The sequence below is a fragment of the Crinia signifera genome, chromosome 2 (assembly GCF_055691185.1).
Source record: "Crinia signifera chromosome 2, ASM5569118v1, whole genome shotgun sequence".
NCBI classification, from domain to species: Eukaryota; Metazoa; Chordata; class Amphibia; order Anura; family Myobatrachidae; genus Crinia; species Crinia signifera.
The window spans coordinates 392280283-392295783 of NC_139218.1; the positions used below are offsets into that span (position 1 = coordinate 392280283).

At 48.9% G+C, this 15501-nt stretch overlaps 1 protein-coding gene across 3 annotated transcripts in view; it reads right to left on the reverse strand.

The window, feature by feature from the left end:
- LOC146058244 (uncharacterized) overlaps nt 1–15501 on the reverse strand; it is a 65920-nt gene that overhangs the window by 26176 nt on the left and 24243 nt on the right. For 2 of the 3 annotated variants that reach the window (XM_083170436.1, XM_083170437.1), the window contains exons 3-6: nt 7212–7388; nt 4851–4962; nt 4363–4463; nt 4175–4247 (exon numbers count right to left, since the gene is read on the reverse strand). In XM_083170436.1, coding sequence (XP_083026562.1) covers nt 4175–4247; nt 4363–4463; nt 4851–4962; nt 7212–7388 — 463 coding nt within the window. The remainder of the gene's footprint in view (nt 1–4174; nt 4248–4362; nt 4464–4850; nt 4963–7211; nt 7389–15501) is intronic. The other variant, XM_083170438.1, reaches the window with a different exon arrangement.

Consider the following 15501-nt stretch of genomic DNA (forward strand, 5'->3'; position numbering starts at 1 on the left):
TCCAGTGCTTCAGAGCCAGCCGAACACCTCCGCTTGTGGGAGCCACGTGGGTGGTGTTGGGCTGCCGGGTCCCGGGTGATGGAGCGCAGTGCAGGGGTCTAAAAGACCCCCGGCGCTGCTGCTCTGTCACTGACTCCAGTCAGTGTAAAAATAAGAATAAAAAAAAAATTAAAAACGAAGTTTAAGCTGCTTTAACAGCAGCCCTTTCAAAATGCGTGTTGGCTCCTGCCAGCACAATCAAAACTGAAAGTAAGCTAGCCTAGGAGGCGGGGTAGAGGAGGGAGGAGCCAGGGCTGTCTCTGGGCAGTCCAGAAGTTTTATCCTTTCTGGTGCTGGAAAGGTCGTGACCTCACTCTCTACCCAATGTAATCCCTGTGGCCCCTGACGTCTGCCGCAGAAGAAAGTGGGGGTATGTAAAGGTCGGAGGACGCGTACCGCTGCGCTCGCCACGCTTTGGGTTGGCGTTGATAGCACGGGTGGCGTGGGGCTGCTTTTAACATTGTAAGCACCCATTACGGTGCTTATACAATTATTTATCTTATAGGGGGAACATTTAACATTGAAAACACCCATTAGGGTGCTTATACAATTTTAAATCGTATACTATTGTATATGGCATACAATGGCATACAATGCGATGGTATACAATTTAAAATTGTATAACATCGGCTGCCATCGCGTAACATCGCATGGCATTGCATACCATCATATGCCTTATGGTATGCGATGGGCGGCGTGCTAGGAAACAAGTACCCTATTCTCTTACAACCGGGGACACCACGGGGTGTGCAAATGGCGAGTGGGTGTCAGCCAAGCAGCACCAATAGGAGTAGTTGGCACTAGCGGGATACTGACAGGGAACATGTAGAAGAGGCCCTAGGTGGTGCTGCCATGTAAGATAGCCCCAAATGTGGTGGAGTAAAGGGAAGTTTGTACATGTACTGTATCATGCACCAAGCACGTGTGGAGTAAAGTGTGTGTGTGTGTGTGTGTGTGGGGGGGGGGGTGTACATGTGTCATGCACCAATCAACATGCTGGATTAAAGGGGAGTGTGTACATGTGTCATGCACCAATCACGTGTGGAGTAAAGTGTGTGTGTGTGTGTGTGGGGGGGGGGGGGTGTACATGTGTCATGCACCAATCCCGTGCTGGAGAAAAGGGGAGTGTGTACATGTGTTATGCACCAATCATGTGCTGCTGTACACCTGTATTCCAGCAACCACAACATGCCAAGGGCCCGACAGCCCCCACGGTTGCTGTGCTCCTACAGACACCTCTTTAAACTAAAGTTCCCGCACCAACAGTTTGTCCACACCCTTAGAGCCACCTCTATACCCCATGGTTACGCCAGCTACAGAGGGAAGGGCAAAAAGATGTTGTAAATCTATAAACAATATAATCTGTATGTACACCCTTATTACCTGCCTGACACTATAATCTGTACGTACAACCTTATTACCTGCCCTGACACTATAATCTGTACGTACAACCTTATTACCTGCCCTGACACTATAATCTGTATGTACAACCTTATTACCTGCCTGACACTATAATCTGTATGTACACCCTTATTACCTGCCTGACACTATAATCTGTATGTACAACCTTATTACCTGCCTGACACTATAATCTGTATGTACACCCTTATTACCTGCCTGACACTATAATCTGTATGTACAACCTTATTACCTGCCTGACACTATAATCTGTACGTACAACCTTATTACCTGCCTGACACTATAATCTGTACGTACAACCTTATTACCTGCCTGACACTATAATCTGTATGTACAACTTTATTACCTGCCTGACACTATAATCTGTATGTACAACCTTATTACCTGCCGGACACTATAATCTGTATGTACACCCTTATTACCTGCCTGACACTATAATCTGTATGTACAACCTTATTACCTGCCTGACACTATAATCTGTATGTATAACCTTATTACCTGCCTGACACTATAATCTGTATGTACAACCTTATTACCTGCCTGACACTATAATCTGTATGTACACCCTTATTACCTGCCTGACACTATAATCTGTATGTACACCCTTATTACCTGCCTGACACTATAATCTGTATGTACAACCTTATTACCTGCCTGACACTATAATCTGTACGTACAACCTTATTACCTGCCTGACACTATAATCTGTACGTACAACCTTATTACCTGCCTGACACTATAATCTGTACGTACAACCTTATTACCTGCCTGACACTATAATCTGTATGTACAACCTTATTACCTGCCCTGACACTATAATCTGTATGTACAACCTTATTACCTCCCTGACACTATAATCTGTACGTACAACCTTATTACCTGCCCTGACACTATAATCTGTATGTACAACCTTATTACCTGCCTGACACTATAATCTGTATGTACACCCTTATTACCTGCCTGACACTATAATCTGTATGTACAACCTTATTACCTGCCTGACACTATAATCTGTACGTACATCCTTATTACCTGCCTGACACTATAATCTGTACGTACAACCTTATTACCTGCCTGACACTATAATCTGTATGTACAACCTTATTACCTGCCTGACACTATAATCTGTACGTACAACCTTATTACCTGCCTGACACTATAATATGTACGTACAACCTTATTACCTGCCTGACACTATAATCTGTACGTACAACCTTATTAACTGCCCTGACACTATAATCTGTACGTACAACCTTATTACCTACTCTGACACTATAATCTGTATGTACAACCTCATTACCTGCCCTGACACTATAATCTGTATGTACAACCTTGTTCTCTGCCTGACACTATAATCTGTATGTACAACCTTATTACCTGCCCTGACACTATAATCTGTACGTACAACCTTATTTCCTGCCCTGACACTATAATCTGTACGTACAACCTTATTACCTGCCCTGACACTATAATCTGTACGTACAACCTTATTACCTGCCTGACACTATAATCTGTACGTACAACCTCATTACCTGCCCTGACACTATAATCTGTATGTACAACCTTATTACCTGCCTGACACTATAATCTGTACGTACAACCTTATTACCTGCCCTGACACTATAATCTGTACGTACAACCTTATTACCTGCCCTGACACTATAATCTGTACGTACAACCTTATTACCTGCCCTGATGCTATAATCTGTATGTACAACCTTATTACCTGCCTGACACTATAATCTGTGCGTACAACCTTATTACCTGCCCTGACACTATAATCTGTACGTACAATTTTATTACCTGCCCTGACGCTATAATCTGTACGTACAACTTTATTACCTGCCTGACACTATAATCTGTATGTACATCCTTATTACCTGCATGTCACTATAATCTGTATGTACAACCTTATTACCTGCCCTGGCACTATAATCTGTACGTACAACCTTATTACCTGCCCTGACACTATAATCTGTACGTACAATTTTATTACCTGCCCTGACGCTATAATCTGTACGTACAACCTTAGTACCTGCCTGACACTATAATCTGTACGTACAACCTTATTACCTGCCTGACACTATAATCTGTACGTACAACCTTATTACCTGCCTGACACTATAATCTGTACGTACAACCTTATTACCTGCCTGACACTATAATCTGTACGTACAACCTCATTACCTGCCCTGACACTATAATCTGTATGTACAACCTTATTACCTGCCTGACACTATAATCTGTACGTACAACCTTATTACCTGCCCTGATACTATAATCTGTACGTACAACCTTATTACCTGCCTGACACTATAATCTGTATGTACATCCTTATTACCTGCATGTCACTATAATCTGTACGTACAACCTTATTACCTGCCCTGACACTATAATCTGTACGTACAACCTTATTACCTGCCCTGACACTATAATCTGTACGTACAATTTTATTACCTGCCCTGACGCTATAATCTGTACGTACAACCTTAGTACCTGCCTGACACTATAATCTGTACGTACAACCTTATTACCTGCCTGACACTATAATCTGTACGTACAACCTTATTACCTGCCTGACACTATAATCTGTATGTACAACCTTATTACCTGCCTGACACTATAATCTGTATTACCTGCCTGACACGATAATCTGTATAGGGTACAATTACACTCAATGTATCAGTCATGTGACCCAATCCCGCTGCTGTCTCACCTGAGCTGCTGGGATCAGGGATCGGCTGCTCTTCCTTACACTGCGGGTGATACATCCTGTGTCCCGGCTCATCCTGTCATACAAGGACAGAGATATTATTACACCGAGCGTCTATACCAGAAGGATACACAGGATAAGGATATGACAGTAACATAATACAGAAGAGATAATGTAGCCAGTCCCGCTACCTGATCATCCTCTATGAGAATACAGTCCTCTTCCTTTATATGATGCCGGGAATACAGAGGGGTCTCACATCGTCCTGGGGGGCTTCTAGAGCTACACTCACCTGCGGGGAGAACAGACAATGACAGCCATATAGCAATGCTTAGTAATAACAGCAGCACATATCACTGCACAGGACCTGTCACTAGGTACCGGGAGTAACAGCCCTGCACCGTTACGTGTATCTGGGTGGGATGTCACCTCCCGAGGGTCATCATGACCAGTGACACTGGGGGAGAATGGGTCATCCAACCTTCCACCACCCCAACATAGACGGGGGTCAGATGTCAGCTGGTATTGGCAGTCGCTTTGGACCAACATGCAATGTAATGGAGGCCAATTAGGCCCAAACTGCAGCTTCCAGTAACAGCCAATCACCCGGGAGAGGGGCGGAGAGAAGTGACTGGATGGTGCAGAATACAGACACACACCCTGACAGACGTTCTCTTACCCACTGAGTCAGGCAGCTGCGGAGGATCCATTACATCGTCCTTGTGTCCGCCTGAATAGTCCCACTCTGTCACAGAGAACGAGACCTCCATATCCTTACACTTCCCAGGCACCTGCAGCATAGGAGAGCTGGTTACATGACTTACCCACACACCTAGGAGTACTGTGTAATACATTCCCCTGCAGGGCACTATGGGAGATAATGGGTCAGGGATCAATTACAGAGTGCGCCCTGACCAATCACCAGGCCCAGTGATATCAGTATTGTTACACTATAGTACAACATAAATCAGTGACCAATCAAAAGGACATATAGCATTTATTATACAACACAAAAAATTGTGTTCTCCAAAGCTATATACAGATGTAGCGCCTCATAGCCAGCACCGGGGCTTGCCAGCGGCGCTCCATCTGACTGGGAAGCGCGAGCGTCCCACACGCACGAGGGACACGAACCCTGCCCGTCTCCGCTGCAGTGAACTGGTGGCGACGCGGCGGGGAATCAGGTGGAGCTCAGTTGTAAGGGGATGTGCACGCACGTCCCCTTCCGTGGGCTGGCGGTTGGTGATCCGACCATCAGCCCCTGTAAGAATGACCTGCATGTATAGCCATATGTATAACTAGCGGCTATACCCAACTCTGCTCAGGTGCCCTGTTACCTGCAGCACTGTCACATTCAAGTGAAGATATTCCTCCAGGCATTGTCAAAACTGGTAAGAAGCACAGGGTACCCCTCCTACAGAAAACCACCCACAGACCCCTCCTACGGAAGACCGCCCACAGACCCCTCGTGCAGAAGACCGCCCACAGACCCCTCCTGCGGAAGACCGCCCACAGACCCCTCCTGCGGAAGACCGCCCACAGACCCCTCCTGCGGAAGACCGCCCACAGACTCCTCCTGCGGAAGAGAGCCCACAGACCCCTCCTACGAAAGACCGCCCACAGACCCCTCCTGCGGAAGACCGCCCACAGACTCCTCCTACGGAAGACCACCCACAGACCCCTTCTGTGCAAGACCGCCCACAGACCCCTCCTGCGGAAGACCGCCCACAGACCCCTCCTGCGGAAGACCGCCCACAGACTCCTCCTGTGGAAGACCGCCCACAGACCCCTCCTGCGGAAGACCGCCCACAGACCCCTCCTGCGGAAGACCGCCCACAGACCCCTCCTACGGAAGACCGCCCACAGACCCCTCCTACGGAAGACCGCCCACAGACCCCTCCTGCGGAAGACCGCCCACAGACCCCTCCTACGGAAGACCGCCCACAGGCCCCTTCTGTGCAAGACCGCCCACAGACCCCTGCTAGGGAAGACCGCCCAAAGACCCCTGCTAGGGAAGACCGCCCACAGACCCCTGCTAGGGAAGACCGCCCACAGACCCCTCCTGCGGAAGACCGCCCACAGACCCCTCCTGCGGAAGACCGCCCACAGACCCCTCCTGCTGAAGACCGCCCACAGACCCCTCCTGCGGAAGACCTCCCACAGACCCCTGACCACTGAGGTCTTATGATATTTAGCCTTGGAAAATGACCTATACAATGATGAAATCCGTATCAGAATCGGTTCCGTGTTTTCAGAGTTTATCTTAATCAGACTCTTATTTATAGAATAAATTAATGTGGTTATTGAGCAAACAGCAACTTTCTAATCAGTGTGATTTGAACCCAAGCTTAACCATATATGATGCTGAAGGCTGAGGTGTGTTCAACCACCCGGAGTATGGGTACAGTATCTCAGAGCCCGCGCCCCCAACACTGGTATAGTTACAGAATATATCTAGGCGCGATGATGTACAGCTGGAGTCGCGCTGATCTAGCTCGCTGGCGCGACATCTGTCCAGAGGGGGATGCCTGAGCGTCACACAAGCATGCACGTCCCATTCCCACAAATGGGGCTTGCAAGGGCGTGGGGCCACCTGCGAGGTGGGGATGTGCGGCCACCAGCGAGGCGGAGACGTGCGGCCACCAGTGAGGCGGGGATGTGCGGCCACCAGCGAGGAGGGGACGTGCGGCCACCAGCGAGGCGGAGACATGCGGCCGCCAGCGAGGCGGGGATGTGCGGCCACCAGTGAGGCGGGGATGTGCGGCCACCAGTGAGGCGGGGACGTGTGGCTGCCAGCGAGGCGGGGATGTGCGGCCACCAGCGAGGCGGAGACGTGCGGCCGTCAGTAGGGTGTGCCCTGTGTGTATTTCTATACGGATTGGAAGTCCTGTGAGTGCCGCCCCTGTGGTTGCCGCTACACCTGGTGTCTCTATACCTGGAATGACACTGAGTCATTGGTTACAGTACTACAACCGGTTCCGTGGTTTCGGAGTTTATCAGACAGACGTTATAAGATGTACAGATACAGATAGGAGCTCACCTTTCTGTGATATACCTCAGTAGGTGCCAGGATAATCCCGTCACGGTTCCTCTCCTCTGTTGGCGCATGAGGCGGAGCTTCTGTGTTTGGGCTCTGGGTGCCGCTGCTTCTGTCTGGTACAGGGCGGCCGCTGATGTCCGTCACCTGGTCACCTGACTTTCTCACAACAATGAAATCCTATGAGACACAACAGTGAAAGCCCAAATAAAGCCACACGTACAGATGTCATTACACTACGGAATTACTTCATTTACCCCCAGCGGTATAATTAGATTAAGAGAGCAATATCATATATTAAATAATTAAGGGACAATGACATCTTTTTGGTATTGGGGACAATACATTGGAGAGTCTTGAACAGAAGTAACAATTATTATTTTACCATGTGACCACCATAAATGGTTCCCTATCATAAAAATTTTTTATTGCCCACATTAGTGATCAATTAATATTGCCCCCTTACTCTAATAAAGTATTGCTATCTCTCATTGGGCCTTATTCTAGTTCACTCTTAGAGGCAAAATCCTTCTTAGATGGACAAAATCATGTGCACTGCAGGGGGGGGGATGTAACAGGTGCAGATATAATTAGATTTGGGTGAGTTATTTTGTTTATGTGCAGGGAAAATACTGACTGCTTTATTTCTACACTGCAATATAGATCTCACTTTGAAGTAAAACACCACCCAAATCTAATTCTCTCTGCACATGTTACATCTGCCCCACCTGCAGTGCACATGGTTTTGTCCAGCTAAGAAGGAATTTGCCTCTAAGAGTGAACTAGAATAAGGCCCATTATACATTAACTAGGTGATTCATTGCGCCCTACGGGCGCTCTTCACACCGTCGTAAGGGGCTGCACCCCTTTAATTTGTGAACATTTGTATTGTGAGAAATATGGTTAGAATTGTATGAAAGATGCCTGTATTGCAACTTGAGTTATAGGTGAAATGTGTTACATAGAGAGCATATGATTTGGAAGGGGGTGTGTATTGTTTTGTTAAATTAAAAAGCGGTTACAGAGTAAGATGTACATTGATAGTGTGGATGGTACAGTGACATTTGTGGGTGTGTGTGTGGGGAGGGGGGGGTGTGAGCGTGTAGTTTTAGGCGAGTGTGTGTGTGCAATAGTATAGTAGGGTGTTTTTGAGTTAGCGTCTCCCCACTGGCAGAGGTCACGACACAGGAAAACAGGAGGCTGGGTAGTGATAGGGGTGTGTGGGCATAAGGGGGACTAAAGAGGAGGGTGGGAGACACAGTGCAGCTTCTGCCAGTGGGTGAGGGTCCAGCATGGCAGTACAGGAGTACAGGACGGTGGCCCTGAGTCAGTGTCTCCTCCTACTGGGTGGGAGTTAGCGTGCATGAGAGCAGGAGGCTGGGCTATGAGGCATGATACCCCTATCATGTGGGCAACACAGCGTCAGCGACTCCCCAGTGGTGGAAGTTATGGTTCAGGAGAGCAGGAAGCTGGGTAGTGATAGGGGTGTGTGGGCATACGGGGGACTAAAGAGGGGAGCAGGGGTGCCGTGAATTGTGGGAGGGGCGCGGGGGGTGCCGTGAATCGAGGGAGGGGGCAGAATTGCAGGAGGGGGGCGCAGGTGTCGGTGAATCGAGGGAGGGGGCGGGAGTCCGCAAAGCGCAGGAGTGGGGCGTGAATCACGCAAGGGGGAGTTGCGGGAGGTGCCGTGAATTGCGGGAGGGGGGGTCGCGGGGGTTGGGGGGTGGGTGCCGCGAATCGCGGGGGGGGGGGTTGCAGCGAATTGCAGGAGGGGGGGGTCGCGGGGGCAGGGGGGTTGCCGCAAATCGCAGGAGGGAGGGCGCGGGGGGTTGCCGCGAATCACGGGAGGGGGGTGTCACAGGGTGGGGTGGTGCCGCGAATCACAGGAGGGGGTGGTCGCAGGGGGGGTGCCGTGAATCGCCACAAGAAAAAATCAACACAGAAAGGTCAACACATGTAAATGTTGACATAAGTGTGGCATTTCATTGGTGTCCATGTCGACACATGAGAATGAATATGAGAACATTCAAAAAATGAAAAATAAATCTCAAAATCTCATGTCAACCTTTTTCATGGTCGACCATAGCCATGGGGAGGGGGGGGGGTTTTGCTGCGAATCGCGGAAGGGGGGGGGGGTCGCGGGGGTGCCGTGAATTGCGGGGGGCTTCCCGCGAATCGCGGGAGGGGGTCGCGGGGGGGGGGGGGTGTGGTGTTTTGCCGCGAATCGCGGGAGAGGGGGGTCACGGGGGGGGAGGTGCCGCGAATCGCGGGAGGGCGGTCACAGGGGGGGCGCGAATCATGGGTGGGGCAGCGGGGGCGCTCACCTGGTGCAGTGTCTTTGCTGGGCAACAGGGGGAGGCAGAGGATGTCTGGCACTGTGGGCTCACTGGGCTGGTTCTCTGTCATGTGAGTCAGTCACCCAACAGTCACATACCTCCCAAAATGACCCTCTCCAGGAGGGACACATTGCTCTGTTTCTGGACTTCCCTCATAATGTATGATTGCCATCACCTGTTTTACACATGTTATTAATTGATTAGAAAGGTGCTGGCAATCATTAATTAAGGGAGAAGTCCAGAAACAGAGCAATGTGTCCCTCCTGTTATACACACACTCACACACTTTGAGTGACAGATGTAGCCAAATATATAATAGACTAGGTCAGTGGTTCCCAAACTGTGTGCCGCGGCTCCCTGGGGTGCCTCGGGACATATGCAGGGGTGCCGCGGGTTGGTGGTCCAGGACCAACTCAAATTATTAATGGTTCATTATTTATGAGCAAAACCAGTGCTGGTGGCTGCCAATCATAAAATGTGTACAAACAGAAGCAAATCCTGCCCTTTACCACATAACTGCCGCTAAAAATCGCATATAAACCCAATCTACTTAATTTTTTTGGGACCTAGGGGTGCCGTGAAAAAAATTCTGATTCTCTAGGGTGCCGTGAATCAAAAAAGATTGGGAACCCCTGGACTAGGTGATTCATCGCGCCCTACGGGCGCTCTTCACACCGTCGTAAGGGGCTGCGCCCCCTTAATTTGTGAACATTTGTATATGAGAAATATGGTTAGAATTGTATGAAAGATGCCTGTATTGCAACTTGAGTTATAGGTGAAATGTGTTAAATAGAGAGCATATGATGTGGAAGGGGGTGTATATTGTTTTGTTTAATTAAAAAGCGGTTACAGAGTAAGATGTACATTGATAGTGTGGATGGTACAGTGACATTTGTGGGTGTGGGGGGGGGGGGGGCTGTGTGTGCATGTTGTTTAGGTGTGTGTGTGTGCAATAGTATAGTAGGGTGTTTCTGAGTCAGCGGCTCCCCACTGGCGGAGGTCACGACACAGGAAAACAGGAGGCTGGGTAGTGATAGGGGTGTGTGGGCATAAGGGGGACTAAAAAGGAGGGTGGGAGATACTGTGCAGCTTCTGCCAGTGGGTGAGGGTCCAGCGTGGCAGTACAGGAGTACAGGATGGTGGCCCTTAGTCAGTGTCTCCTCCTACTGGGTGGGAGTTCGGGTGCATGAGAGCAGGAGGCTGGGCTATGAGGCATGATAGGGGCATGTGGGCAAAACAGCGTCAGCGACTCCCCAGTGGTGGAAGTTACGGTTCAGGAGAGCAGGAAGCTGGGTAGTGATAGGGGTGTGTGAGTATACGGGGGACTAAAGAGGGGCTTAGGGGTGCCGTGAATTGCGGGAGGGGCGCGGGGGGTGCCGTGAATCAAGGGAGGGAGGGGGCGCAGGTGTAGACGAATCGCGGGAGAGGGCGGGGGTCCGCAAAGCGTGGGAGGGGGCGTTGCAAATTGCGGGAGGGGGGGGGCACAGGGCGCGATGAATCACCTAGTTGGTTATATATTCTTGTAGAAGGATGGTAGGATGTTGCTGTCATTCAGAATGCATTTACATAAACAGTAATAGTAGCAGTAAAAGATCTGACTTAAAACACCTACAGTAAAACAGAACAGGTGTTATATATTATACAAAGAATTGGTTGATGATGTGTAGGTTGACGTGCACATAGTTCATAGTTGTCACTGGAAAAAAATCAACACAGAAAGTTCAACACATGTAAATGTTGACATAAGTGTGGCACTTCATCGGTGTCCATGTCGACACATGAGAATGAATATGAAAACATTGAAAAAAAGAAAAATAAATCTTCAAAAACTCATGTCAACCTTTTTCATTGTCGACCATAGCCGTGCATGTGCCATTTAATCCTGGGGTTGCCGTGAATCCCGTGCGGGGGTAGGGGGGGGGGGAGGAGGTGAGGGGTGTCCGCGATTCACGGGAGGAGGGGTCGTGGGTGGATGCCGTGAATTGCGGGAGGGGGGGTCGCGGGGGGGGGCGTGTGGGTGCCGCGAATCGTGGGAGGGGGGGCGCGGGGGGTTGCAGTGAATCGCGGGAGGGTGGGTCGCGGGGGCGGGGGGTTGCCGCAATGACAGGAGGGGGGGTCAGGGGTGGGGAATCGCGGTTGGGGGGGTCGTGGGGGGCACCGTGAACCTCGCGAGGGGGGGCCCAGGGGGTTGGCGCAAATCGCGGGAGAGGGGGTCGCGGGGTGCCGCGAATCGCAGGAGGGGGGGTGTCACGGGGTGGGGCCGCGAATCGCGGGAGTCACCGGGGGTGCCGCGAATTGCGGGGGGTGTGCTGCAAATCGCGGGAGGGGGGTTGCGGGGGGTGCCGCGAATCGCCACAAGAAAGGTTAACACATGTAATTGTTGACATAAGTGTGGCACTTCATTGGTGTCCATGTCGACACATGAGAATGAATATGAAAACATTGAAAAAGTGAAAAATAAATCTTGTCAACCTTTTTCATTGTCGACCATAGCCATGTCAGTGTTTTGCATGTGCCATTTAATCGTGGGAATGCCGTGAATTGCGGGAGGGGGGGTCACGGGGGGAGGGGGGGTGTGTGGGTGCCGCGAATCGTGGGAGGGGGGGGCGCGGGGTGTTGCAGTGAATCGCGGGAGGGTGGGTCGCAGGGGCGGGTGGTTGCCGCAATGACAGGAGGGGGGTCAGGGGTGGGGAATCGCGGTTGGGGGGGTCGTGGGGGGCACCGTGAACCTCGAGAGGGGGGGGCCCAGGGGGTTGGCGCGAATCGCGGGAGGGGGGATCGCGGGGTGCCGCGAATCGCAGGAGGGGGGGGGGTGTGTCACGGGGTGGGGCCGCGAATCGCGGGAGTCACCGGGGGTGCCGCGAATTGCGGGGGGGTGCTGCAAATCGCGGGAGGGGGGTTGCGGGGGGTGCCGCGAATCGCCACAAGAGAAAATCAACACAGAAAGGTCAACACATGTAAATGTTGACATAAGTGTGGCACTTCATTGGTGTTCATGTCGACACATGAGAATGAATATGAAAACATTGAAAAAGTGAAAAATAAATCTTGTCAACCTTTTTTATTGTCGACCATAGCCATGTCAGTGTTTTGCATGTGCCATTTAATCGTGGGGATACCGTGAATGGGGGGGGGGGGGGAGGGAGGGAGTTGCATACCCAACATGACCCTCTCCAGGAGGGACACATTGCTCTGTTTCTGGACTTTCTTCTTAATTTATGGATTACCATCACCTGTGCTTAAACACCTTTCTTATCAATTACCCTGTTTAAAATGACAGGTGATGACATCATAAATTAAGATGGAAGTCCACAAACAGAGCATTCTGTCCCTCCTGGAGAGGGACATGTTGGGAGGTATGTGGGGCGCTCGGCTGGTGTGTCTGGTGAGTAGCTGTGTCTTTGCTGGGTAACATGGGGAGGCAGAGGGTGTCTGGCACTGTGCATACCTCCCAACATGACCTATGCCAGGAGGGACACAATGCTCTGCCGTTGGACTTTCTTCCTAATGTATGATTACCTCCATCTGTGTTGAACAGGTTAATTGATAGGAAAGGTGCTTCAACACAGGTGATGGCAATCATACATTAAAAGGAAAGTGCAGGAGCAGAGCAATGTGTCCCTCCTATGACTGTGGGCTCACTGGGCTGGTTCTCTGTCATGTGAGTCAGAGGCTCCACCCAGCGTTACAGCTTCAGACACACTTTGAGTGACAGATGTAGCCAAATATATAAGAGATTTTATAATTATCATTCTGCCATTAATTCATACTTTAAATCTAATTTATGGTTTTCTGCTATATAGGTTTATAAATATGGATACACTTCGATATTTATCTTATTATTATTATTTTTTATTATTCATATTTATAATCATTTTTATTATTTCTTATTTATTATATTATTATTTAATGGATACATGTGTGGATGTATAAATATAAATGTGTACATATACATGTATCTTTTATTATTTGTGTATTATTCATATATTAATTATTTAATTATTAGTAATTTATCCATTGTACCATAAAGTGTGGCCACTTCTATATATATATATATATATATATATATATATATATATATATATATATATATATATTTGGTGGGGATGGAGCGGCACTCTCAGCAGGAAGAAACACAGGTACACGTTGTTAGATAGAGCGACGTTTCAACGTCCTTTATTTGGACATTTTCTTCTTTGAGCCTGAACACATATATATATATATATATATATATATCTTTTTCCCCTAAAAAATCCTCTCATCATCCACCTCTTATTGTGTGTATATATAAACTGCCTCTATGCACATTATAGGCTTAAGGGACCGATTATTTACTGCGTGCCATACATTAATATGTGTGACACGCATGTGCGTCTCATCGCGATCACAAGGAAGCTCACATCAAAATAGGACTCCGGACTTCCGGGTCCTGAGCGCTATGACACGCATATGCGTGCCACAAGACGCGACATGGGATTTCTTGTATAAACAACTAATGGACGTGACGGTCCACCCATGCAGGCGTCACTCGTAGTGGACGCGCACTGTATGCGTTCCACGAGCCGGAAGCTGGAACGCGGCGTGCGTTCCAGCCGGCTTGAAGCATTTCCTGAATAACGCAGTTTTTTAACTTCAATCTCTATAAGGTAATTAACTTTATCTACATTTTCATTATCTATATATAGGTCTGCCTCCTATATAAAATAGCATTAGCACTTTATTTCCAAATATATACGTTCTGGGGATCAATTGGATAATTATTTGCATTGATTGTATACTTCCTGCTTAAGGGTATTTAAAGCCAGCCCATTGACCAAGTGCCATACCTTTGATAAAGCCGTGAGATCACGGCGAAACATGTTAGGCAGCACTTGCTTTTATTGAACAAGGACTGGGAAAAATCTTCATTTCAACTCTGCCTACTGCCCCCCCCCCTCCCCTCCACCAAGTGCTCTCCAGAATTTTCCCTTTCATTGCCACCCTCCGGATCCCAGCTATACTCCCATCTCCAACTGGGAGTCATCCACCAGCAATCTGTGGACTTTCAATATCGCACCATCGTGAGGACCCTTCATTCAGAAGGCATTCAGATCTTCCTCCAGCGAGAAAATTGACCACAGCTTTCATCTATTTCTGGGATCAGCGCAACCTAGTGAGGACCCCAATTTTGGGAAACAGATCATCCTCCAGCATCTCCTAATACCATCTAGGACGGCAACTTGCCAACCACCAATTCGGTAGTGCACTACCTGGAGAGTAAAAAGCCCCCCTTATTCCAAGGGACACAAAGGCAGCTACGCAGAGATATAAGTATTGTCTTCTTTGTCCTTTTTATTATATATGCATTTTTTTATTGTTTTTTGTCACAGACATTATTAATATTGTCATTATATTTTTGTCTTAATATTTTATATATTAAAAATTGTGATATCCAATTGATCCATTTAGCGCTCCACCCTTTTTTTCCTACCTTTGTATCCACAAGAGGGCCTTACACCCCTCAAGTAGGAGCAGCTTAGCGACACACCCCACAGGGCGCCTATTTCTACTCTGAGTTTCCAATCTCGAGTATACCCCCCATTCTCCAGTACCATCATACCCTGTATCCTCATACCCCCGTACCATCATACCCTGTATCATCATACCCCCGTACCATCATACCCTGTATCATCATACCCCGTACCATCATACCCCGTATCCTCATACCCTCGTACCATCATACCCCGTACCATCATACCCCATACTATCATACCCCCATACCCCGTACCCTCATACCCTTGTACCATCATACCCCGTATCCTCATACCCCGTATCCTCATACCCCGTATCCTCATACCCCGTATCCTCATACCCCCGTACCATCATACCCTGTATCCTCATAGCCCCGTACCATCATACCCTGTATCCTCATACCCCCGTACCATCATACCCTGTATCCTCATACCCCCGTACCATCA